This window comes from Mus pahari, chromosome 20 (assembly GCF_900095145.1).
Source record: "Mus pahari chromosome 20, PAHARI_EIJ_v1.1, whole genome shotgun sequence".
Lineage (NCBI taxonomy): Eukaryota > Metazoa > Chordata > Mammalia > Rodentia > Muridae > Mus > Mus pahari.
In genome coordinates, this window is record NC_034609.1 from 40,268,699 (window position 1) to 40,295,194 (window position 26,496).

The following is a 26,496-nucleotide window of genomic DNA, read 5'->3' on the forward strand; positions in this document are numbered from 1 at the left end:
CAAGTGGATGGAGGACAAAAGGAGAATGGATGGGGGATTTATAGAGAAAGGATGGATGGAGGATGGATGGAGAAAGGACACATAGGCGGATGGATGGATGATGGATGGAGGATGGATGAATGGGTGGATGAGTAGATAGATGATGGATGGATGGGTGATGATGGATGAATGGGTGGATGGATGGGTGGGTGGACAGATGAGTGGATGATAAAATGGATGGATGGATGGGTAGATGGATGGGTAGATGGGTGGATAGATGGGTAGATGGATGGATGGGTAGATAGATGGATGGGTGGATGATAGATGAATGGATGGATAGATGATGGATGAGTGATGGATGATGGATGGATGGATAGATGGATAGATGGATGGATGGATAGGTGGATGGATGGGTGGGTGGATGGATAGATTATGGATGGATGAATAGGTAGATAGGTGGATGGATGAGTAGATGGATGGATAGGTAGATGGATGGATGGATGATGGATGAATAAATGATAGATGGGTGGATGATGGGTGGGTGGATGAATGGGTGGATAGATGGGTAGATGCTAGATGGGCGATGGATGGATGATGGATGGATGAATGGATGGATGGATGGATAGATGACTGATGGATGGGTGGGTGATGAATGGATGATGAATAGATGATGGATGGGTGGGTGATGAATGGATGATGAATAGATGATGGATGGGTGGATGATGGATGGATGGATAGATGGATGGATAGATGGATGGGTAGGTGGTGGATGGATGGATGATGGATGACTGATGAATGGGTGGATAGATGGATAGATGATGTATGGGTGATGGATGGATGATGGATAGATGATGGATGGATGGATGAATGGATGGATGGATAGATGGATGGGTGGATTATGGATGTATGGATAAGTAGATGGGTGGATGGATGAGTAGATGGATGGATGGGTAGATGGATGGATGGATAGGTGAATGGATGATGGATGGGTGGATGATGAATGGATGATGGATGGATGATGGATGAATGTATGATAGATGGATAGATAGATGGATGGGTAGATGGTGGATGGATGGGTGGATGATATATGAATGGATGATGGATGGGTGGATGATGTATGGGTAGATGAATGGGTGGATGAATGGGTGGATGAATGGGTGGATAGATGGATGGGTGGATGATGGATGGATGATGGATGAATGAATGATGGATGGTAGATAGTTGGACATAACACTCATCCCGATTTTGTAATTCTATGTGTTTGTAAAATTATTTGTTTAATATCTAGGTGTCCAATAGCCATTAGGTCAGGTCCATGTGTGAAGAAGTTCGATACCTGTGCATAGCATTCCAGAAGCATTTGTAGAATGAGTAAATTAGTGTAATGCACAGAAGAGGGGATAGGAGATGTATAGAGGGGTGTGTGTGCATAAACAGACAGAGGTGCAGTTGGAACAGATGTGCAGACAGGGCGGGAGCAGGAAATGTCACATCAACAGTACACGGCCCTGGAATAGTTCCAGCCTTTCTGGCTTCATGCTGGGAGATCTGTGATGGCAGCCCCCTGGCAGAACAGCTGGGCAGGATCAGGGTGCCCCCCTCTGGCTTTATGGCTTCATTTTTGACTCTGGTCTGGTACTTGGTTATGATTCTGCAGGAGGATGATCCTGAAGCAAAAGTTTGCGTGTAAGCCATTGATTTGAAGGTGATTCCAGGGAACATTATTTTAGAGGAGCGAGGAAGTGAGGATGATGGGAAGGGTCAGAGGTCAATGCAGAAGGTGCTAGCAAGCCTGTTGAGATTTAATCTGGGACTCAGTCCCACTCAGGACTTACCCACCAAGAGTGTCCAGGAATTGAGGTACTTGTGCCCCACCCTCACCAGTCGCTGAGCACTGTGCAAATCCCCTGCCATGTGATCAGGTAGGGAAGCTCTGAGGGCCACGGAGACCCCAGGCTAGAAAGGCAGGAGCCAGCAGCTGCATGTTAGGTTGACACACCGCGGGTCTGCAGCAATATCTGGACACGTACTTGGGACCCAAGATGAATAAGATCCAGGTATTCCCATTGGTACCCACTAGTGGGCAGTAAACATACAGACCATAAGCTCAGTGCGAGGCACCCAGGCCTGCCACGAACCACCTTCCCTTGAACCACCCATGAAGTACTCTTAGGAAGAAGATGGCAAACGTCTTGTAGCCCCAGGACAGTGCCATAACTGAAGGACTTCTTTGATCTATCCTTTAATGAGTTGCCAGCCCCCACACCATGGAGGGATGTGTGCTGTGGAAAGTCTGACCTGGGCCACAGGTGTGAGCTCCTCAGCTCGATGAGTCACCTCTCTCAGCACCTCCGCCAAAGCCTGGACCCTCTGCATGTTCTCCAGGTCAGTTGTGACCGTGGACAGTGATCGCAGCACAAGCTCTCTGACCTTGGACAGAGGGAGAAAGGCCAGGAGGCGAGCTGCACCACAAAGGCACCGTGAAGGCATTTCAAGAGAATTTGGGGATCCCTGGAATGGCAGGGCTCATCCGGCTCTGCAGACCGGAATGTATGGCAGAGGGAACACCAGCCAAAAGAAACCCACATCTGCACCTTTGAAACCAGTGACCATGTTGCCCCACAGGGAAAAAAAAGAAAAAAAGAAAAGAAAAGAAAAGAAAAGAAAAGAAAAGAAAAGAAAAGAAAAGAAAAGAAAAGAAAAGAAAAGAAAAGACGCTTTGGCAAAAGCATTCTGAAGATACAGTTCGGGTTAGCACCCTCAAATGGGGAGCTCTTTCAGCAGGTACAGGTGGGAACGGTGTAATCGCAAGGGTAGAGGCAAGAACACTACGGAAGGAGATGAGGGTGAGAAAAGAGAGGGTTCAAAAATGTGGTAAGGAGGTGCTGGGGTGATCGCTCAATTAGTAAAGTACTTGGTATAGAAAAATGAAGACCTATGCTTGATCCTCTAGAGCACACAGACATACACACACACACATATGTGTACACACGTGCACACATGCACACACAAAGACATGCACACACGTGCACACACACATATGTGTACACACATGCACACATGCACACACACACACACACACACACACACACACACACACACACACACCAGGGAAAAGGGAATTAGGATCCCAAGACTGGTGATGACCTCTAGAAGCCAGAAAAAGTAAGGAGTAGATTCGATTCTTCCCTACAGTCTCCAGAAGGTTCTCTGCCTGAGTGAGGCTCTCGACCTCCCTTTGGATTCCAGAAGACTGTGACTCCATGGAGTTGAGCGGAGAAAGAGGGTTACCAATAAAGGAGACATTTCCTTCATTTATTTTTATGCCCCTCAGTGGAAGAACAAAAGCAGGAAGTGACCGTGACCACTGGGGGAGGGGCACTCAAGACTTCTCTGACTCACGCACCCCATCCCTACCCCAGAAGCCACATGCAGACCTTAAAGGACCCATTTTCACGCACCTTCCTCTTGATATCCATTCTAAGTTGCCCAGAGCCTGGCCTCTGGTCCTCCTCATTGAGTTCAGAGGACACAGCCTTAGCAAGCAGGAGAAGCTGTTCACAGCCACGCTCGCTGTGCAGAGCTGTGGCGATTCTCTCTGACACCATCTCCTGGAATGTCACATCTTCAACACCTGCGTCACCGTGTCCCACCTGACGGGGGAACCAGAAACGGGATCAGTGGTCTTCTTGTTCAAGATGCTGGCCCTTAAAGCCGTGGGTCTGGGAGCAGAGCAGGCCTCATAGAGGAGTGCTTGCACTTCCTGAGGCTGGAGGGCACTCGGACACGTTTGTATCAGGCAAGTGATGGCTTCTACCACTACATCTTGGACAAGCTCACACTCCACCTCTAGCTGCTTCCTTCATCCCATCCACCCCCGACCCACACTTGCTTCTGAGCCTCTGAGCCATGAACTTCTTTTGAGATCTCTTCAGGCTCTGCCCAGAACCCTGCTGGCTGATCATGGCTGCTCACCTGTGCCCTCAACTGCCTTGGCATGCCTTGTAGTTGCTGTAGTTCAGCCAGGTGGAGACATGGTAAAGAATCATGAGCCATCGACCACCACCCACCTTAACTGCCACTTGGGTCTGCTCCCTGTCCCCTGCCTGATTGGTGACCGAGATGACTACTGTCAGGACAAAGCCATCCTTTTCTTGTCCGAGTGGCAGGTACACAGCAGGGAGGGCTGGTTCGGGGCCACAGTGGAGGCAGGAACCTGGCAAAAATGGAAATGGAGCGATTAGGAGAGCAGAGCTAAACCCCTGGCCACATGACAGAGAAGTCCTAGCTATTGAAGGTATGACAGTCACTCTGGAACTCCACAGGGCTGGGGAGATGGCAGCCACATAGGTTGCTACACCTTTAGAACCATTTCCTTAAAGTGTGTGAAAAGTCGAGGAATCGTCTCCCCATTCATAAGTGGGTTTCTGATTTTGGGGCTTTTGTTTTGTGTTTATTTTTGTTGCTTTGGTTTTTTTTTTTTTAAAGATTTTATTCATTTATTATATGGAAGTACACTGTAGCTGTCTTCAGATCTCATTATGGGTGGTTGTGTGCCACCATGTGGTTGCTGGGATTTGAACTCAGGACCTCTGGAAGAGCAGTCAGTGCTCTTAACTGCTGAGCCATCTCACCAGCCCTGGTTTGGTTTTTAAAATTAAAAAAAAATTAGATTTATTCTTATTTTATGTGTATAGGTGTTTTGCCCACATGTATATCTGTGCACTGCATGCATGCCTGTTGCCTTAGGGGCCAAAGAAGACATCGAATCTTCTGGAACAGGAGCTACAGACGTTGTGAGCCACCATTCCCAGCACGGGAATGGAATCTGGATCCACTGGAAGAGCAACAAGTGCTCTTAACTGCTGAGCCATCTCATCTCTCCAGCCTGGAGGTGGTTGGTTTTGGCAGTTCGTTCGTTCGTTTGTTCGTTCGTTCGTTCGTTCGTTTGTTCATTCGTTAGTTAGGTTTTTTGTTTTTTTTTTAACATGGTAAAACAAATTACAACATGAACAAAAGGAAGTTGGGGAGTGGCTGGAGAGAAAGGAATAGCAAGAGGAAGAGAATCAGGCCTCCTTAACTCCACTCAGACCAGAGCCACACCTCTCCAGGAACCAGCAAGGTGGGTTTGTGTTGTCTTTAAATCTCTCTCTCTCTCTCTCTCTCTCTCTCTCTCTCTCTCTCTCTCTCTCTCTCTCTCTGTGTGTGTGTGTGTGTGTGTGTGTGTTTTCTGTCCACACTCAGACCCACCTTGCCCTGGGCAGGGCACACTGTTTATGCCATGTGCTGTCTGAGCAGGATATTGCAGATTATGCCCGCACCACTCATGGTGCCTCAGGTGGGAAGAAAGTCCCACCTGAGCTAAGGCCCACACAGAGCTTGTGTGACAGTCCCCAGATGCCCAAGGCCACAGGGGGAAACCTATGGCAACCAAAAATGCAATGGTAAACGGAGTGAACTGCCCCTCACCGCCCACCTCTTCCTATCCGCTGCCTGGCTGGGCGTGGTTGTCATGGCTGACACGGCTGACTGGATGGTTGGCATGGAGCGTAGGTAGGGTCTTTGATGGTTCACCCTCTGTGAACTTTTGCAAAAAAAAAAATTAAAATGTTCTTTGAGATTTGCTTGTCTTGTGACACTGCCATTCTCTGCCGCCATTTACAAGTCAGGGTCAGTGAATGTGCGGAAGGTTCTATGGGACAGATTCAGCTCTGCCATCAAGGTAGCTATAACTTCAGACGTTCAAAGAGTCACAGTGCCTCCCTCTCCCTCTCCGTCTCTGTCCTCTCTCTCTCTCTCTCTCTCTCTCTCTCTCTGCCTCTTCCTTTCTCTCTCCTCTTTTCTTTCTCTCCCTTAACTCCCCCCTTCTCTTCGTGTGTGTGTGTGTGTGTGTGTGTGTGTGTGTGTGTGTAGGACTATGACCTGGTATGCCCCTACCTGTGGTGCCTCTTCATCCATTTAGCCTTTTTATATATCCTACATTGGGACAAAGTCATTGTGTCCCCTGGGCTTGGGCAGATGCTGCTATTGCATGCCGCCCTTCTGGTCTGGTGACTGGGCCAGTGCTTTGGTGGTGACAAAGACTTAGGAGTCCCTCCTCCTGTCAACCTCTCTCATTATAGAGCATACTGGGTTGCAGCTCCCTGACCCAGACAGTCCCCCTTCTTAGAGAAGATGAGTCTGGGCGCTGAGGGAAGATCAGAGCCTCTGGCTGGTACCTGAGTGCAGGCAGAAGCAGTACTCCACGGGGCCCGGGGCTGTGGGAGTGCTGCAGAAGACAGCGAAGCTGGTCAGCACGGAACCTTCCTCCGGGTCAATCGTGCAGGCAGGCACCTCAGGTTGAGGCAGCGTGCTGATCACGTAGGTATCCTCCCCGTAGGCGTGGCTGGTCAGTGCTGGGAAGGGGAGATTCATTGTGCTTAGGGGGCTGCGTGTCCAAAACTTTAACCCCTCTTCAGGGTGACCTGGGAACTTGTTAAACAGATATCGGGTGCTCTACAGACCAGCAGCCACTGACATCTCTAGAGATCCTGGAGTAGCCCCCCCCCCAATACTCCTATCTAACAGTTATCCCCATTGCAGGCCCCCAGGCTCACTGAGAAAAACGGGCAGACGTGGGGCTGGAGTTCTGCTATTTCCTATCTCAGTGGCCTTGGCTTGACCTCTGTCATCTGTAAAAACGCAACCAGTAATATAACTTCCTCATAGGATGACATGAGCAGATGACCCAGAAGTCAGATAGCCAAGCCAGGGAGGAGCCAAGATGAGAGCTGCGAGCAGGTGGGCGCTACCCAGAAGCCTCACCTCCTCGGCACCATGAACCCCGACTTGTCCTGCAGCAATGTACCACCACATCTGGCACAGCCACAGGGTTTCAAAGAGCACTGGCCACAAGAGCTGAACAGAAAGGAAACTTTTTCCTTTTAAATGATTTGTTTTAATTTTTATGTGCATTAGTGCTTTGCCAGAATGTCTGTCTGTCTATCTGTCTGTCTGTCTGTCTGTCTATGAGAGAGCAACAGATCCTCTGAAGCTGGAGTTACAAACAGTTGTGAGCAGCCATTTGGGAGCTGGGACTTGAACCCCGGCCCTCGGGAAGAGCAGCCAGCACTCTTAACCACTGAGCTGTCCCTCCTCCTCCCACAAAGGAAAATCTTATTTTGTTACAACTAAAATCTTGGCCTAACTCAGTTGAGGAGGTCTGAGGTCGAGCAGGTATGTCCGCCACACAAGTGCCCACCTCGGTTTGTCTGGCTGTGGTTGCTCTGTGGGCTGCATTTTAGGAAATACAGAAGCAACAGGCACACAGGTGGTACTTGCCTGCAGTCCTGGCACTAAGGTAACATAATGGAGTCAGGGGAAGTGTTCTTAGAAAGCATAGCCATCTTTGTTCTGTGACTGGCTGAGCACTGAGTAACCAACCCTGACTTGTGGTGGCACACACAGGTGGACTTAGAGTGACCAGCTTGTACCACCAGCATCCTGCCAATCTTCTTGCATGACAATTCCAGGACAGGCATTAACATCACCCCAGATCCACATGTGGGGAAACTGAAGCAACACAAAGTCAAACACTTTGCTCAAAGTCTTCTAGGCAGAAAACTCTATACCTTGTTCCATGCCAGACCAAAGTCCCTTATTTTAGTGTCTCCGAGTTTGTCCTGGTCCTGTAACAAGAGATGGGGTGACCGCTCCTCACCTGTGACCCGGATGTGAATAACAGGTCCCCAGGTCTGCAGGAAGCTGCTGTTCAGCAGTAGCACGGAGGAGTTGCTGTGAAGGAGGGTCAGTGATCGTGGCCAAAATCCTCGGAGTCTGCAGGCAGCTGGGAGGGGCTCAGCCTGCAAGAGAAGAGCTCTCAGGCCCGCTGAGTCTGTTAGGTAGGTCCCTGGACACCCTCAGCCCTGTGGCTTCCAAGAAATCTGGGCCTGTCAGATTTCTTTCCGATGAGCAAATGGCCGCACTGCGTCTACCCAAGAGGTCAGGAAGCAGCCTCCAGCCTTGCCTCTTGCCTGAGGTCAGGTTCCCAGAAAAGGAGCCCAAGGAAGGATGCGTATAGACAGACCACTTACTGAGGGAGAAACCTAATGAGGGATGTGTGCAGGTCACTTAGGCAGGGTGAACTTCCTGGGGAATCGGCCAGGCAAGTAAACAGGCAGAGAAGAGGGAGAGAGCAAGTATAGTGGTGGCGCACGCCTTTAATCCCAGCACTCGGGAGGCAGAGGCAGGAGGATTTCTGAGTTCGAGGCCAGCCTGGTCTACAGAGTGAGTTCCAGGATAGCTAGGGCTACACAGAGAAACCCTGTCTCGAACCCCACCCCACCCCACCCCCCAAAAATGAAGGAGGAGGAGTAGGAGGAGAAGAAGAAAGAAAAAGATGACGCTTCTTTTCAGCGTGTTCCCATGGACCTCGACTGTGTGTGAGGCATGCTGCAGAAGTGTCCTTCCTTTGGGCAAGGGTGCTGGGTTATCAGCCGTTCATAGACCACCACCCCCTGCCTAGCAGCTGGGGGATGTATGCATCCTGGCAGGGGGCTTAGGCTGAGGGCAGCAGTGTCTCTCTCCCCATAGGCTTTGATCCTATGTATCCATTCACCTGTTAGAAATTCCCCCAGGTCCCTAATCTTCCTGACTGCCCCTGCACTGGCTCCAAATGGGGTTGGCCTGCCCTGGCTCAGGACCCGACATTCAACACAAGGCCAGTCCTCTCAGAGGACACAGTTTCTTCTGAGTGGCTGTGACATCTCACCTCCTCTGGTGCGGTGTCATCCAAGTACCAGCTGAACACGGCCACTGGCGTTTCATCTCCCACGGTGACAGTGAGCAGAACGTCTTGGTCGGCCTTCACTGGCTGGCAGTTCTTCTCACAGCTGAAAGGTACAGAGGACAAAGAGAGAAAGCTCCCTCAGGCATCGTGACCATTTGCCTGGCCTTTGCCCAGTTCTCAAGTCTATGGAAAAGGTGGGACATTTGTCCGAATGAAAGATGGAATAAACCCAGCCGTGCTCCAACCCAAGCCAGGACAGAGCCTTGGTATGCAGGCTGAAGAAGAGTCAGGACATGACCAGACTTCCGTGTCACTCCTGATGTTGGGGTGGAGTGAGGGTGCAGGACAGGTTACAGTGTGTGTACAATGCATGGATGAGTATGCATGCATGTGTGTGTGTCCTGACCCTGTCACTTCGGGAGACTTGCCTTGTATGAGCTGCTTAAAGTCTAAGAATTGGTTTTCTTAGCTGCAAAGGGAGTGGACAAAGTCAGATAACTGCTGAGATCCACTTTAGTGTTGATAAAAGTGACGGTGCCGTGGCTTCATAGCACATATATGATACATGATCAGAGTAACTCTGAGAGTGACATGTCAGAGCCCTGAGAGCTCTTGGGAGCATGCCAGACTTAGAGGACTTGCAGGGTTGGTCCCAGGTGACACCAGTCCTCAGTGGGTAGATAGAACCATGAGTCAGGACCCAAACCCTGGACCTTCTCTTGTGTTTTTGCTTTGGTGTGCGTGTGTTTGTGTGCAGGTGTGTGTGTGCATGTGTATGCATGCATGTGTGTGTACACAGGTGTGTGTGCATGCATGTGTATGTGCACATGTGTGTGCATGTGTGTGCGTATGCATGTGCATGTGTGTGTGTACATGCATGTGTATGTGTGTGTTGTTTGTGTGTGTGTGTGTATGTGTGTGCCCGCACATCTGTATCAGAGGTTGGTATAGGATATCTTCTCTCACTCTTCATCTTATTGTTTGGGACAAGGTCTTTCACTGAACCTGAAGATCACTTGTTTGGCCACAGCCCCCTGAACCTTCTATATGATGTCCCACCCCCTCCCTGGAGCCCCTGATAGGTCACTTTAACATTTGCTGCATGTCAAATGCTTCCCGAGTCCTCTTAGCCTTAACTTCATGAGTCGGTCAAACTTCCCAATTCTCTTATTAGTGTCTCCCCTAGTGCAAGCACGCAGTGGGTTTCTACAAACCTTCCAGGCCACTCTCTAGCTCTCCCCGCAGAGACCATGTCTCAGCTCCCACCCTCTGGGCTTCTGTTTAGATCCAGCCAGTAGGAACGCATTGGTGGGGGCCCAGGAGGTTTGAGGAGAGATGGTGGGCTGAGGAGAGCACAAGGTTATTCATTTATTTCTTACCAAAAGGCTAGTGTGGCAGAGTCAGTGCCTTCCCAATCAAGGCCATGGCTTCTGTCTCTCTCAGGTTATAGTTCAGAGGGGATTCTAGTCATCCCTGCATGACCTCTGCAGTCCTGGGAGCAATGGCTTGCCCCACCCTACAGCAGCTCCACACTGTCGCCTGGGCTAGTCCTGTTCACTCACCCCTGAGAGGATGTTTATCCATCTGTAATAAGTTTCTGACTACAGTGAGCCATCTGCTTCCAGCAGGGACCCAGCTACCACAAGCTTCCACCATGACTCCTATAAGACACTAGGCCAACTCTCCGAGAGCAGAATGTTTTGAAGCAAGTCGTGTCCCCTTCTGCTCAGGGAGCTCCTGGGTGGAAGACTTTAATGTGGTAGGATCTGCAAGGCCCTGCCTCTCCCTTTCTCCTCCTCTCTCCAAGCCCCGCCTCCAGGTCTCTGTTGAGCACCACATCCTATATGGATGGGGCCCTTCCTGTTCTCTGGATGAAGAAGTCTCCAGATGGACTTCTGCTGTCCCTTCACGTCATTTGCTGCGGATCCCCAGGTTGCCACCCCTGTGGGAGCACAGGTGAGACTGGTTGACCCACTCTTCCAGTCCCACCTCCGAGTGGTGCCGGCTGATGGTGCGACACGCCCGTGCCGCCTCACCTGATTTGAGGCCCAAGGTTCAAGGGAGCAGACACGTAGAGGCACCGCTCTGTCTCTATCCCCAGCTCTTGGCCCCTTAGGATAGCCAAACGCAGGGTGACAACGGAGTTGAGCGGCGGCAGACAGAAGGTATGGAGCACCAGCAACCTCTGGTCTGTGTGGAGCAGCTGCCTCCCCACACAGGCATGCCACTGAGCCCAGCAACGTCCTGCGAGAGATGGGAAGACAGTTGTGCACAGCATCCCTGACCCCAATACACCGTGGACTTTCTGGTTTAGCAAAACTTCTATTAATGGTTTTGGATTTTTTTGTTTTGTTTTGTTTTGTTTTGTTTGTTTGTTTGGTAGGGGTTTTTTTTTGTTTTTGTTATTATTACTATTATTATTATTATTTTGGTTTTTCAGCGCAGGGTTTCTCTGTGTAGCCCTGGCTGTCCTGGAACTCACTCTGTACACCAGGCTCGCCTCGAACTCAGAAATCTGCCTGCCTCTGCCTCCCACGTGCTGGGATTAAAGGCGTGTGCCACCAAGCCCGGCTCTGATGGTTTTGTTTCATTGAGACCAAGTCTGGCCGCACAGCCCAGGCTAACTTCAAACTCCCGACCTTCCTGCTCCTGCCTCCTGGTTGCCAGGGTTACAGGGATAAGCCACCATACCCAACCTCCAGTTGTCCCATTTTATTTTGGTGTGTGTGTGTGTGTGTGTGTGTGTGTGTGTGTGTGGTGTTGTATTTTAGGAGGGAATGACCCTCTCAGAGGAGGACTATCTATCTGGTCACGGATCTTATCTGGATTTGCCGTTGAATGGTGTCAATGAACAAAGCAACCTGGCATTTAGGTTTTGTCACTGCTTGTTAAATCTCCCCATACATCCCTGTCACACGCATTCAGGGACACCATCTCTCCTTGGTTTGCTGTTGCCTCTATACCCATGTCTGAGGCTTACACTCCGGCACACAGGGGCAGACAGTGTCAGGCTGGAGTTGTGTCCAACAAAGGGAGAACAGAGAAGCCTGACAATGTCCTCTCAGCAGTGAAACGGGTGGGCAGGAGAGCCATGCCACCTACCGCAGGACCAGTGGAAGTCCAATCCTGGGTCATCATCCGGCCAGCCCAGTGCGACTTCTGTGAAAGGGTTCACGTACAGTTCAGGCTCAGTGATCACCTTTATGTCCCGTTTGTGTCCCTGCGGAGGAAGGGACCCCTCCAGTGATAGAACAGCTTCACCGTAGAATGCACTCCGCAAGTAAGCTACACTGCCGTGTGCCGCCGCCAACCTACCCCGCACCCCAGAGCAGTGCGTGTTGACAGCGGCCACAGGGCGAAGCTAAGATCAGAGAAGGTTCTGGATTGCAATCTGTTCTCAGGTTTCCCTCGGGAGGCGTGGCGTCCCTTCCTGAGACTCACTGGGTACATAGCTTTAGCTCCAGTGTAGGCTTAGGACTCACTGTGTGTTTGCCTGCATGGATAGAGACCACTCTGGGCCAGGTCCTGTGCCGATGATGGAGGACATGGTAACAGAGACCCAACTGCTACCCTTAAAGGACATTAAGGGACACTTAACACTCAGAGTGCCACCTGTGCTTCCTTCGAGGGGATCCGATTAGAGGCAGCAGGGGAACGTGGAAGGCAGAGGCAGTCGGTTAAGAATACAGGCCTCGAGGGATTCCGGGAGAGGTGGCTCAGTTAGTAAGGTCTTTGCTTTGCAGGCACATTGATGTGAAGTCACCGAGTGTGGTGACATGTGCTGCAATCCCAGCCTTGGAAAGATTAGATGAGTGGATCTCTGAGCTCCCTGGTGAGCCGGATAATTATCCTGGTGAGCTCCGTGGTGAGCTCCAGGTTAATGAGAAACCCTGCCTACAAAACAAGACCAAGGTAGATGGCTCTGAAGGAGGAAAGGAAAGCTGAAATGAATATAAGTCTCGGGGCCAGCCGAGTCTCAGAGTGGATCATGAGCCTGTGTCCTCCAGCCATGGTCAGTCTGAGTCTCTAGGTGCCTGTCCCCCTGAGGCTTTGCTAGCATCTGACACCCACGGTTGCCATAGAGACAGGGAAGCTTCCCTGTGGGGCAGGGCTCCCAGAAGCATTAGAGGGAAGAGGAGACGGTGCAGGCTGGGTAACCCATGGAGAGCGTGTCTGCTCTCGAAGAAGAATCAGCAGGCCCCGAGGTGAATTCTGGAAGAAATTACTGATGGGACCAGTTAAACAATTTAGCTATGGGTCTTCTTGCTCAAGCCTTGACCCAGACTCACACAAGGCTACGGTGGGACTCAACCTCTGATGGCCTGTGTGTGCACCATGAGCTTGTGGAGGTCAGGGGACACCCCAGGTGTTAGTGCTTACTTTCCATGGCTCTTATCCCACACGGTCTCTTATTATCCACTGTAGATGCCTGGCTAACTGGCCTGTGTGCTCTTGGGAATTCTCAGGCCCCCACTTCCTCTCTTGTCGGGGCTTCAGGATTGATTACAGGCACTTGCTATCACTGTGTAACCAAGAGCTCTACCCACTGAGCCACCCTCTCGGTCTTCATGACGCCTCTGAGCACACCTGTGAGGTGTGATACTTGCACACTCTGATACTTGCTATGGGTCCACCTGGGTCCTACCAGACACGCAACTCTCAGTTCTTTCCTTTCATCTGTTTATCTCTAAGCTTCGTGAAGGCAGAGAGCACACCTGCTTTTTCGACATCATACCTCAGCCCCTAAACATTAATTCTCGAACATGGCAGGTGCACGGTAGGGTCTTTTGTTATCAGCAAGCACCTGCACAATGATTTGGAAAGGGAACTGAAGACCCTGGCATATGTTTCCCCAAATTAGCGCTAACAGCTATGAATTTTCCTCTGAGCACTGCTTTAGCTGCAGCCCACAGAAGTGGATCAATTGTATTGCCATTATAATTTTAGTTAGAAATATCTTCTGATTTCTACTATGATTTCTTGTTTTGACTATTATTATTATTACTATTATTATTAATTATTTACAGAAGTGTGTTATTTACTTCCTAAGGCCTACCTACATACAATCCAGAGTCTTGTTTTACAACCTAACCCTGTGGTGTTTAGAGAACATGCTTTTGGGACTCTTTCCAAAGGGAAGAAAGCTTGGGGACTCCATCAGTGCCCTAAACTCAAAACTTCAAAGAGAGCGCTTGGATATTGTTTCCTTGTGAAGTTAAATGTCTTAAAGATGCTCACGTTCTTTGCTTCAGCGTTTATTCTAGATGGTTCTTGGAAACCAGAAGGGGCTGTGAACATAATGAGAACAAGAATTAAGCTTTGGTGAAAGACACTATAAAGCATAAAGGCAGAATCATGCAAGCATCATTGCAGGTATCCAAGGTCCCAGCTACGGAGGGGGAGTGGTTGGGAGAGCAGGAGGAACGGGTGAGCCTAGAGTTTGTGGCAAGTCTAGACAACACAATAAGACCCTTCTCAAACACATAAACAAATATGAAAACCAAAGAGATCACGTTGAAGATGCCCCAAGATGTCAGCCATTCAGGCGCTAGAGACACAGAAAACAAGGTTCTGTGGGTGACAGATATGCAGCTGCCCCGCCTGACTCTTGCTAGGGTTCTGACCTCAGGCGCTCACACCTGCACAGCAAGCTCTTTTCCCACAGAGTCATCCCCCAGACCTCCTCTTCTGCATTTTCGTTACTGTTTTTGCAGTACGGGGGGTAGAGTCCTGGGTTTCTGTGTGCTAAGGAAGGACTCTACCACTGAGCCACACCCTCAGCCTACCTCCTACACTCCAAATGGTCTCTAGACTATAATGTGAACTATATATGGTATGAGCACTGTGCCGTGCGGTTCAGGGAGTCATGGCAGGAAGAACATCTGAGCACGTTCAGTGCAGAACTTTAATGATGCTCTCTGAGACTGTGTCTTCAGAGCACCCAGAAGACTGTGACTGTGGACTGGGATCCGTGTTCACAGCCCCATTTGAAGGGCTCCTCGTTAGACCCCAGACAGGCTCAGTGTCCTAGACTCCTGAGAGTACAAACACCTTGCCTGTGACCGTGATGTTCCCGATGTCCAAGCTCAGTTCTGAGAAGGCATTCCGCACATGCACTGTGACCAGGAAGGTGCCTGCAACGCATGGGGGAAAGAGTCAACACATTGTCACAAATTCCATGACACAGGGGAGACAGCTCTCCTTAGGTGTGCTTGCCTGGCAGGTAGCCTTGACTGCAGCCCTGGAATCTCTCAGGCTCTGTGCACCTACTACGTACCAGGCCCGAGGCAAGACTCTGGGAGCAGAGAGGGGAAGGTATACAACATGGAGTCACAGTGGGCTTGGGGTCGGGTATGGAGTTGGAGGCAAAAGTGGAACAGGGCTATCCTTCAAAGAGTGAGAAGGATCTTTGAGGCTTAAGAACTCCATAGGTGGATTCCTTACTCATGCCCTGTGGGATCAGCCTGTGACAGAGGGTGGTAGAGGTGGGGAATAGGGAGGGTGGAAATATGTGAATGGATGTCTGTCTGCTTCTGGGAAATACAGTGGACCAAGTGTGGGTAAGAACTATCTATGGACATGGTGTAGGCCTAGAGGAGAGGGATGGTGAGGGAGCAGGGTCAGGCAGGGATAGGAAGAGGTTGTGTACGTGCAGCCAGCTGAAGGGGAGGTACAGCCCTCATCACCCTACGGGTTGTGTAGTCTGAGGGGCCCAGCAGACAGTCCAGGAGCCCACAGAGGCTACTACCAGAGGCAATTTCAAACATATCCACCAAGGGCGGCGTCCTGACCTGCCCCCTTTGCGTCCACCCTCTTACTGGGAGAGGCCCAGATAATCTGGCCACAGGGAGAAAAGAAGTCTGTTAATCTAAAATTGAGAAAAAACCCAGTGGACTGGTCCAGATTTTACCAGTTAAAAGGGGATAGACTTCACTGAGTAGCTTCAACAGGAGCAGAGGGAGACAGAAGCCAGCAGGTGCGTCTAAAATTAGGGCACGGGGACATGATATCATCTACAGAGTTCAATGCAAGAACAGAGCAACTGAGCTACCATAAATAAATCTCATAATGTTTTAAATAAGTTTACAAGTTTACATTGGACCACATTCACATCTATCCTGGGACACACATGGCTCACAGGGCACAGATTATGTCTGCCAGTTGTCACGGAGATTAAAGCCCCCGTGCGGTGTACATTTTCCCATCCTTTGACTTCTTCCTATTTCAAGCAAGACTCTTGGAGAAGGGGGTGGGGAAGGAATCATCAGGACAAAGCCGGAGGAGGAGGTTGTGGGTCTTAGGCAGTGCTTGGCAAAGCCCTAGTGGCACTCTTGTGCAATCTTTGATCTCTCAGCAGACCTTTGTCAGAAGGCCTGAGACCCTCATACCTGCCTGGTGGCACCTCTTTCCTGGCACCCCTCCAAGCCCCAAGGGAACGAAATCAGAAATATAAAAGGGGGCGGAATGCCAGGGGAAGCTGCCAGCCTTCGTACCTACAGCAGGAACCGCCACGTGGTAGTTCCCAAATGACTGCCCAACACTCTCTTGCTTCTGGGAGAAGTTCGCGTTGAGTCCCGCCACCTCGAAGGTCAGCTCCTCCAGGGTGCCACGAGTCACGGAGACATTGACCACCAAGTCCCACCCAAGCTCCACGAGGTCAGAAGCCCAGGAGGCCCGCAGCCCCGAGAGCAGCTCCACAAAGTGCACAGTTAAGTTTCCAGAGGGGGTGGAGGCGGTGCCATTGTTGCTGACAGCTTGGATCTTTAGGTGGTGCCTCCCAGGGCCCAGCAGCTCCTGGATGTCTCTGTCCAGGGTCAGATTGTAAATCTGCGAGCCCCTCTGGGCATTGAACTCAGCCAAAGTTCTGTTATCCGAAAGCACAGCGTAAGTTGCCCCGGCTCCTAGCAGGAGTAAGGGAAATTTAGAAAAGCTATTACCAACTGTGCAGCTAGCATTCTAAGATAGTTTAGGCTAAGTTCTGATGTCAAATTCTGCAGTAGACATAGATATGGGTCCAAAGAAATACAAGAAGACAGACCACTGTGCTAAATGCTAACTGTAATTATTTTTTGAGTTTTCATTTAATAAGTGATTTTTTTTTTATTTTTTACTTTCTGGTTCCTCTCTGGTCATTTTAAAAATAGTTTGCTTGTTTGTTTGTTTCTGAGATAGGGTCTTAATGTAGCCCAGGCTGTCCTTGACTTCATTCACTATGTAACAGAGGCTAACCTTGAACTTTTGATTTTCCTCTCCGAACCTCTCAAGAATTAGTATTACAGGCAAGCACCTCTGTGCCCAGTCTGGAGATAAACCCAGGGTTTCTTGAACCGCAAGTACACTTCCAAGAGCGGCAGCTGTAGCCCCGTTGTTATTTGTTTATGCCCTTGAAACCAGAAGTTTGTAGCAAATGCTTAGAACATCCTGATGATAGAGGACCACCCCCTTCAGTAAGAAACTGAAAAAGAGGTATGGGGGAGGGGCACAAGAAGCAGAAGAATGAACTTCAAGTGTTGTTTTCAGCCAAAATAGGTGAAGGTGTTTCCTCCAACATCCACTGATAAGCCCTAGGACAGACAAATCTCTATGGAACTCAGCCCGTTTCCCACAAAGTGGGACTTCCCTTGCAGGCTGCAGATGGCCATCCTAGCTGGATGCCAAATATTGTAGTGGGTTGAAAATGTGTGTGTGTGTGTGTGTGTGTGTGTGTGTAACCAGATGATATTCTTTCCAGTAGAAGCCATGCCAAATACATTTCTTGTTTGGATGCTGATGAAAAGGAAAAAAGGGGGAGGGGAGGAGGAGGAGAAGGAAGAGGACATACTGGTGGTGGTGGTGGTGGTGGTGGTGGTGATGGTGGTGATGATGATAGTGGTGATGATGATGGTGATAATGATCATTTGGTGATGATGGTGACAGCCCTACAGGAGCAGGACCCTTCGTTTATCCCCACCTCCCCCACACCTGGCAAAGAGCTGACACACAATTATATTTGTAGGAAGACTAAATAAATCAACGAAAGATTATTTTACTTTACCCCGGGTGCTCATACCAGCCCCTGTTAGGCAACAGGCACACAGGAAAAGGAAGGAATCTTACAAGGGCCGTGTCAGAGCCCCATCACAATCCCATTAAGACGACCAGAGTGAAGGATGTCATACTGAGTCAGATCCTTCCTCTTTTGATGATCGCCACCACCATCATCACCATCATCACCACCATCACCATCATCATTACGCCATCACCACCAACATCCCTCCCCCATCATCATCCTAGTTCTGCACTGCATAATTTATGTCAACAGGGCTCCATTAAGCGCTCTAACTGGACTGTGCTTTGTGGGGAAAGATTGCTGTCGATAAGGCGGGGGGGGGGGGGTGTCTCTGTGGGCAAAAGCGGTGCTACTTAAAATATCGATGGGAACTATCCAAGCTCTGGGATGGATGTGCCGAGGAGTAATGGATCACGTGGGCACAGTTAGAGTAATCTCTGTAATAAACTAGAGCGGAAGCTGTAACCAATCAGCGTAGAAGCCTTGGCTAACCAAGGCAAATGCAGGAACCAATCAGAATGGCCTCTGGCTTAAGTAGAAGACACTGTGTCCAATCAGAGTGTACCCTTGCCAGAACTGTGGATAGGCTTGTATCCCTGTGTGTACCGCTCACTGTTAGGCTTCCTGGCTACAGGACGGCGCCCCTGCAAGTGGTCAGCACTGGCTGTGTGCTCTGGGCAGCCCCTCCCCGCCTCACCCCTTCCTATTGAAATTCCCCAGAGGGAGGGCCAGTGTTTCAGATAGGATTGTGGACTTGCAGAAAGAGCCTTGGGAAGGCGGGGGTTTTTGCCAGCTCACTAACCTTCTAGCTTGGGGTGGATTAATGTGGAGTCTATCCTGAGTGTGCCATCACAGGCCAAGCACTTAGAGCCCCGAAGATGCCACGGGTGTTAAATAAATGAACACAAGGTAGCTAAGACGCTAAAATCTCAGGTTAGCTGGATAGGTTTGGGGGAGGCAAATCCCACCATGTGCCTCCACCTGCTCCATCCTGCAGACTCACCTCCACCCAGATCCACCTGAACCCACAGGGGTTCCCCAAAGACAGCCTGACAGAGAAGGCCGGCTCCAGATCCAGACAGGCCAGGGCACCCAGTGACACGAGGCCTCTCCACCTTCTCTCGAAGGATCACTTGCTTCTGAGTGGTCACGTGCCACTCGCTGGTCGTACACTCAGCAAACACTGTGAACTCCCCAGGAGAGCTGAACTGGTGGGTCACGTTGCTGGACACACTGTGGGGGAGCGGGGCGGGGGGGGGGGGATTCAACAATCATGCATGAGTTCACAACTCTGCGAAGGCAAGATGGCAGGGGCAGGTCATGTAGCACAGTGGGGAGAGGTCTCGCCTAGCATGGATGCAGTTTGGAATTTGATCTCCAGTCCTCTGTTAACTGGCTGTGAGGATGCCTATCTGTGGTCCCAGCACCCGGCAGGAGGAGGCAGAAGATTAGAAGTTCAAGGCCATCCTCTGCTACATCCTCTACTAGTGATTTTGAGGCTAGTCTGGACTGTCTCAATAAATAAATAAATAAATAAATAAATAAATAAATAAATAAATAAATAAATAAGTGTTTGACAAAGGCAAGAAAAAGATGTCACACAGCACGACCTGTTCTCTATGTTAGGGGAGGTCACACTATGACAACTCAGCCATCGGATCAGGAATAGCATGAATCAGCCTTGAAAAATGTCAGCTGCTGGCCCTTTGAAAACAATTACTTATTCGTGTGTGTGTGTGTGTGTGTGTGTGTGTGTGTGTGTGTGTAGGCCAGAGGTCTACCTTGGGTGATATTCTTCAGGAGTTCAGTGAACTCCCAGGATCCTCCATTCTCTGTCTCCCCAAGCCTGGGATTACAGTGCATGCCACCATGCCTGACTTTTATGAGGGTGCTGGGCATTGAACTCAGGTCTTCGTGCTTGCATAGCAAGCCACCTCTCTGGCCCCTTGGCAACAACACTAACCTTACAGAACACATGCTTCCCAAGGCTAAAGCGTTGTCTTCTCTCCTTTGTAGCAGACGACCCATGGGCCCCCAAGAGCCTCTGTTATGTATCTCTAGGAATTCCTTTAGTTGAAGGGAGATGCTTCACTCCAAGGACATGTTGTGCCCCCAAGGCACATCCCCCCATCTATTGGTGGCTCAGGGCCAGTGTGTGGATGACAGTCCCCAGATTGAGAGCTATACAAGCTCAGGGACCCTGCAGCATCAGCAGTGTCTCCCAAGGCACTCCATTTTGACCTTACCCTTTAGTCTGCCTCCTCCTCCCCCTCCTCCTCCTCCTCCTCCTGTTCCCATCAGTATCCGGTCCTGGGTACCTACCCACCTTCCTCTCCCAGGAACAGACTTTTCTGACAGGCAAGCGTTAACAGCTTTTCCTGGGCAGGACACCATTGAGTTTTCCAGAATCTCTCATCTTCCCTCATACCCACAGGGGGATGAGCGTTTTGCAGGGTACGACCTGCTCCTTCAGGTCCAGGTCAGTCCCTCCCCTAGATCAGAGTTTCTCAACTTGTGGGTCGAGACCCCTTTGGAGTGGAACGACCCTTTCAGAGGGGTCGCCTAAGACTATCAGAAAACACAGATATTTACATTGCGACTCATGACAGTAGCAAAATTACAGCTATGAAGTAACAATGAAAATGGTTTTATGTTGGGGTCACCACAACATGTGGAACTGTATTAAAGGGCGGCAGCATTAGGAAGGTTGAGAACCACTACTAGTCTGTCAGCTTCTGCACCCAAATCCAAAAGACTGTAGCTTTAGACTTCTTCACAACCACCAACTCTCTGCCTCCCAGTGGCCTGTGTGCACCTATTTCCTCCACAAGGCTTGTGTTCCCTTTTAATTAGCATTCTCCCCAGTACAGCCTGGGTATCCTGATGGGCACAGAAAAACAGTCAATCCCCAGTCCTGCCATTAGGGGGCACATGTCACCCAATTCTGGGCTTGGACAAGGTTGGCCTTATATAAATTGTTCTGTAAGACCAACAGATATGTTCTGTAATACAATCTCAGATATGCAGAGGCTTTTCCAGGGCAGAGAAAGAAAACAGCCCGACGTATGTGTGAACAAGGACATCAAATGCAAGGCGAAAGGGGTGCTTCCAAGGAGAACCTTCTGGTTTATCAGGCTGGTTCTCTACAAGGTCGTGTAGGTATCCATAGTAGGAATGGGGTTCAATTTTAAAGTCTCTACCTCATATACTAACAAGTGGCTAAGCACTACTAGAAGTCTATAGTTTAGTTGGTAGAGCACTAATTTAGTATGCTTGAGACCCTAGGTTCAAACCCTAGCATTGCAAAAAGTTGAACAAGTAAGGGGACTGTGGAGTATGGCGGCTCATACCTATATAATCCAAGCACTCAGTATGAGGAAAGAGGGTAAGAAGTTCAAGGCCAGCCTGGGATATGCTGCAAGTATGGAATGAGATTCTATCTAAGAGAGAGAGAGAGAGACAGAGAGAGACAGACAGACAGACAGACAGACAGACACACAGAGAGAGACAGACAAGAGAGAGACAGAGAGAGTGGGGAAGAGAGACAGAGAAAAAGACAGACAGACAGACAGACAGACAGACAGACAGACAGACAGACAGACAGACAAATGGGGGGTGAGTTTTCTGTCAGGCCTGCAGGTTTGAATTCTGTTATCAGAATCCATGTGGGTGGAAGGAGATCTCCACCTCCTTAAAGTTGTCCTCTGGCCTCTCTACACGGTGCATGTGGCAACGTTTTAGAAAGAAGAAATAAAAAAAACAAAGAAGGAAGGAAAGCAAGGAAGACTGGGAGTTAAGCACAAAGACATTTGCACAGTATGGCGTCTGTGTAATTAAAACATTCTGCAGGTCGGGTGCTAACATTGCTGGCAAAACCCGAGAGCGCATGCATGACAAGGGACTGTCCCGAGGTGAATAGAAATGACAGAAGTGGCCGGGTGATTTCAGGGTCCAGTGGATTGTTAAAACAGGGGAAACTGGATCACTCGGGTGGGGTGAGGGCGGAGGGGCATGGTGTCATCTATTTCTCCTGAAAGAGACAAATGCTGGTGACCTTTGCTTAGAGCTACTGCCCAAATAAGTGTCAGGGAGAAAGTGCTGTTTATGTGTGCTGCACACACATGTACATGCATGTGCACATGTGCATGGGAGCATGTAGAGGTGAGAAGAAAACTTTAGATGTCAAGCCTTGGGGCTTGTCCACCTTTTTTAGATTTATTTATTTATTTATTTCTCTCTCATTAACCTAGACTTCATCAAGTAGGCTAGGCTGGCTGGCCAGTGAGGCCTAGGGGATCTTCTTGTTTCTGCTTCCACATCACTGGGAAGTCAGGGTAGACCACTGTGCCTGGTGGGGTTTGGGGTTGGGGGTTTGGGGTTTTGTTTTCTCAATGAGTTCTGGGGAATCAAACTCAGGTCCTTTACCCCTGAGCCAATCTCCCCAGCTGTACTGGCTGCTTCTGTGTCAACTTGACACAAGCTGGAGACATCAAAGAAGGAGGGAGCCTCCGTTGAGGAAATGCCTCCATGAGATCCATCTGTTTTGCATTTTCCCAGTTAGTGATTTTCCCAGAGGGGAGGGCCCAGCCCATTGTGGTGTCATCCCTGGGCTGGTGGTCCTGGGTTCTATAACAAAGCAGGCTGAGCAAGCCATGAGGAGCAAGCCAGTAAGCAGCATCCCTCCATGGCCTTTTGCATCAGCTTCTGTCTCCAGGTTCCTGCCCTGACTTCCTCCAATGATGGACCACGCTGTGGAAGTGTGAGCCGAGTAAACCCTTTCCTCCCCGACTCGCTTGTTGGTCACAGTGTCTCGTTGCAGCAATAGAGACCCTGACTAAGACACCAGCCCTGTCATCTTGTTCTCACGGACAAAGCCACTGAGGCTTGGAGCGGTGTGACATGGTCCAAGGCACAGAGACAGGGTGGCCAAACTGTGATGAGAAAGGACTGTGTGACAGAGCTCAGGTGACCGGAGACCAGGTGAAGTGACACAGAATAAGCACACGGCCTGGCACCATCCTAGGGCAGAGCTGCCAGTCCACAGAAAAAAAGCCAATAGCACTCCTAGCACGTAACTCTCAATTCTAGAACCTACATGGAATTCAGCCTGGGCTAGCCTGTGGAATAGTGAACAGTACATGCCTTCAGCTGACATCTAGTTAGCCATGGCACATGTGAGAGAGAAAGAGGGAGGCCTTCCTTGTCCAGTCACCCACAGGGTCAGCCCAGCCAGGAAATCCAGCTAGCTGTCCCCAGAACCATTAGAAATGAGAAGTACAGTTCTATCCATCAGGTTTGGGGGTAGCTTGTTATACAGCAAAAGCTGACCGATACAACCTGCCGTAGTAAGGATCAGAGGTCACACTTACCTGGGAGGGTAGTAGGGGTCGAAAGTATAGCCGTCTCCCATGCTGAGTACACAGGACAGGTTTCCAGTGTAGGGAGAAAGGAGCCACATCAGGGAGATGGTGACATTGTCAAAGATGAAGCTCCCATTGGGCACCACCAGCCGCAGACCTGCAAACCCCAAGCACAACGTTCTGTGAATTCGTGAACTAATGGTGTTTGTTTCTCCTTAAGACTCACATCCTTCTACCCATGTAGCCATTGCTTTAATATAAGGCATTTAAAGTCTGTTATAGTTTTACTATTTTATTTTGTTTTATTTTATTTTGAGACAAGTCTCTTTCGATAGCCCTGGCTGTCCTGGTGCTCACTGTGTAGACCATGCTAGCTTCAAACTCACAGAGATCCGCCTCCCTCTACCTCCTGCCTCCTGATTATTTTTTTTTTTTTGAATCTCTGAGAGAGCTATTTGTTTGTTTGTTTGTTTGTTTACTTACCTATTGTGTGTGGCACATACATGAACATGTATACATGTGTATGTGAAGGTTAAAGGGCAATCTGGAAGAGTCACTTCTCTCTGCACCATGTGGGCTTCAGGGATGGATCTCGGGTCATCTGGTCACAAGAGCCTCTACTGCTGAGCCATCTCTCTGACCTTTTAAATGTTTTTCATTTTCTTTTTTTTTTTTTTTTTAAATACAGGATCTATATATCTCCACCCTCAAACACAAAATGTAGTTTCAGAGACCTTGAACTTCTGAGCCTCCCGCCTCTGCCTGGGGAATGCTGAGATTACAAGCATGCCTGGATCTGGGGTGTTGGGGGATCAAAGCCAGAAGCTCTCACGTACGAGGTGGGTACCCCACCACATCAAGGCCGGCCTCTGAAAGCACACACATACACCCCAAGACCCCAATGTTCTGATGATTAGTGGCAGTCTTTGTCACCATAATCCTCGATTGCTTCGTAGAGAGATACAGGCACACAAGCACACCCAAACACGCGTGTTCTTCTATCTGCACAGATGTGCAGATGGTGCGGGCCATGTTTGCTACCCAGCACCTTGCATTTTTAACCTAATGCGTCACAGAGATTGGTCTGTGGCTGTCCTAGAGCTGTGCTCTTCTGTGTAAGAGCTTCATAATACACCTTAATTTACTTAACGGAGACACCAATTATCCAAGTCTATTAAAAAAAAAAAGATTTATTTATTATATGTAAGTACACTGTAGCTGTCTTCAGACACACCAGAAGAGGGCATCCGATCCCATTACAGATGGTTGTGAGGCATCACATGGTTGCTGGAATTTGAACTCAAGACCTTTGGAAGAGCAGTCAGTGCTCTTAACCGACGAGCCATCTCTCCAGTCCCCAAGTCTATTTTATAATGGCTAAAACTACTAACACAAACAAACAACACCCACCCCCTGAAAAACTTCCTTTAAGAATGGCTAAAAGTGGCAAATGAGTCACTGTAAACTGCTTCATATAAAACCCTGTAAGCCTTGAATTTCAAAGGCTGGAGTAGGGTGGCATGGGGTGGGGTGAGACAAACAGAACTGGCTGGGGCTCCACACAGCCCAGTGCAAACCTGTGCACTGCAGCCTTCCCGTGCCTGGGCACTACATTGGAAGTGAAAGACTCTGGATGGAAGCAGAACACCATCAGACTCTCACCTCAGCTGTGAGGGGTGCTCCCTCAGCTGTGAGGGGGTGCTCAGAGTGCAGCTGGGACCTCTGGTCCCTCGTCATGAGTCAGAGGACAGCTCTAATCAGAACACCCTGGCTCTCAGGGACAGGATGAAACGTGGTTGCCACACCCTTCTCAGCCCTAAGTCATACACTCCAGTGACACGCTGTGGTTGACAGATCTCCAAAAGACATGCTTTGTTTGCTAACAAAGACACCGAAGTCGGGGCCAAGGCATATGACCTGCTCCTCCCAGACAATAAGAGAGGGAGAATCACCCCTGGTTTTGCTTCACCCAGGCACAACCAGCAAACAAATGGCACGGGTAGAGCCTGTCGGCTGCCACCCTCCCCTTCCTGTACCTGTCCCACGATGTCCTGGGAGCCTCCCCCTCCTCCCACCCCCTCCCCACAATGATTCAACTTTTCCCCTCAGGTCCTTATGGCTCATGCCCTGGGCAGAAGTAGCTCTTCTGAGTCATTTGTCACAGGATGGCACAGAGCTCTGGCTAACCCTTAAGGGAAGTTGGCGTCCGTACTCTTTGTAGGAAAGTGAATTAATGCAGCTCTTCGGGAGGGTAATTTAGTGTTGTCTAGCAGCACTTAAGGTGCACTTAGCTAACAGCTAGCAATTTCTTCTCTGAAAAGAATCCCAGGTTCGTGTCAAGATAAGTGTGCGCTGTGGCTGTTGCTTACACAGTACTGAGGCCAAGCATAAGTCCCCCACAGACTGGGGAGAGTCTCAGAGGGCCTTATCCTTCACTAGGGAGCCATGGGCAGTGGAGGGCTGCTAACGGAGGGCGTCACTGTCTCCAGTGTGGTGTGGCCACCGCTGCACGGTGCCCATGCTTCAGGGGACAGCGCCGCAACCATGTTTACAGCGCCACAATCATACTTACACCCAAGACCCTGGTTAAACTCTGGGTCACAGAGCCAAGCCATTCTTCCCTCCAAAAGGTAAGGAAGTGACTTAGAGATGTGTCCAGGACATATTACAAATGAAATAGGAAAGACAGGGGTGGAGAGATGGCCCCAGAGGTTAAGAGCACTGACTGTTCTTCCAGAGGTCCTGAGTTCAAGTCCCNGCAACTACATGGTGGCTCACAACCATTTGTAATGGGATCCAATGCCCTCTTCTGGTGTGTCTGAAGATAACTACAGTGTATTTATATATAATAAATAAATCTTTTTTTTTAAAAAAAGAAAAGGCTGTTAATTAATATGGTTCAAATGATTATGTTTTAGTTCAGAACGCATATATATTCACTCATAGCCATATCTGCAAACAGTTTTAAAAGTAGAGAGAAAATGTTCTTGTAATATTAGTAGCATTTCCTTAGAGGGGATTGGGCGGGCTCTCCCTTCTTCATCATGACATTTTTACAAATGGTGGTAGTGTGGGTTATTTCATGACTTTTAGGGTTTTCATCTTTGGGCTGGAGAGATGGTTCAGTGGTTAGGTGCTTGCTGCTCTTGCAGAGCATCTGGGTTCTGTTCCCAGCTCCTTCACGGAGGCTCATGGCCTCTGTAACTCCAGTTCTAGGGGAGCTGTTGCCCTCTTCTGACCTCTGAAGGCACCATGTGTGTGTCTCACCCATACATACAAGCAGGCAAAGCATTCATGCATTTTTTATATATATATATATATATATATATATATATATATAT

At 49.5% G+C, this 26,496-nt stretch overlaps 1 protein-coding gene across 1 annotated transcript in view; it reads right to left on the bottom strand.

Moving 5' to 3' along the window:
- Window positions 1–26,496, bottom strand: part of Pkd1l2 (polycystin 1 like 2) — an 83,913-nt gene that overhangs the window by 50,574 nt on the left and 6,843 nt on the right. The window contains exons 5-17 of the mRNA XM_021220230.1: window positions 23,165–23,312; window positions 18,799–19,028; window positions 16,240–16,647; window positions 14,803–14,880; window positions 13,985–14,034; window positions 11,849–11,966; window positions 10,783–10,990; window positions 8,729–8,849; window positions 7,679–7,820; window positions 6,198–6,374; window positions 4,050–4,195; window positions 3,441–3,632; window positions 2,278–2,409 (exon numbers count right to left, since the gene is read on the bottom strand). Of these exons, the coding sequence (XP_021075889.1) occupies window positions 2,278–2,409; window positions 3,441–3,632; window positions 4,050–4,195; window positions 6,198–6,374; window positions 7,679–7,820; window positions 8,729–8,849; window positions 10,783–10,990; window positions 11,849–11,966; window positions 13,985–14,034; window positions 14,803–14,880; window positions 16,240–16,647; window positions 18,799–19,028; window positions 23,165–23,312 (2,150 nt within the window). The remainder of the gene's footprint in view (window positions 1–2,277; window positions 2,410–3,440; window positions 3,633–4,049; window positions 4,196–6,197; window positions 6,375–7,678; window positions 7,821–8,728; window positions 8,850–10,782; window positions 10,991–11,848; window positions 11,967–13,984; window positions 14,035–14,802; window positions 14,881–16,239; window positions 16,648–18,798; window positions 19,029–23,164; window positions 23,313–26,496) is intronic.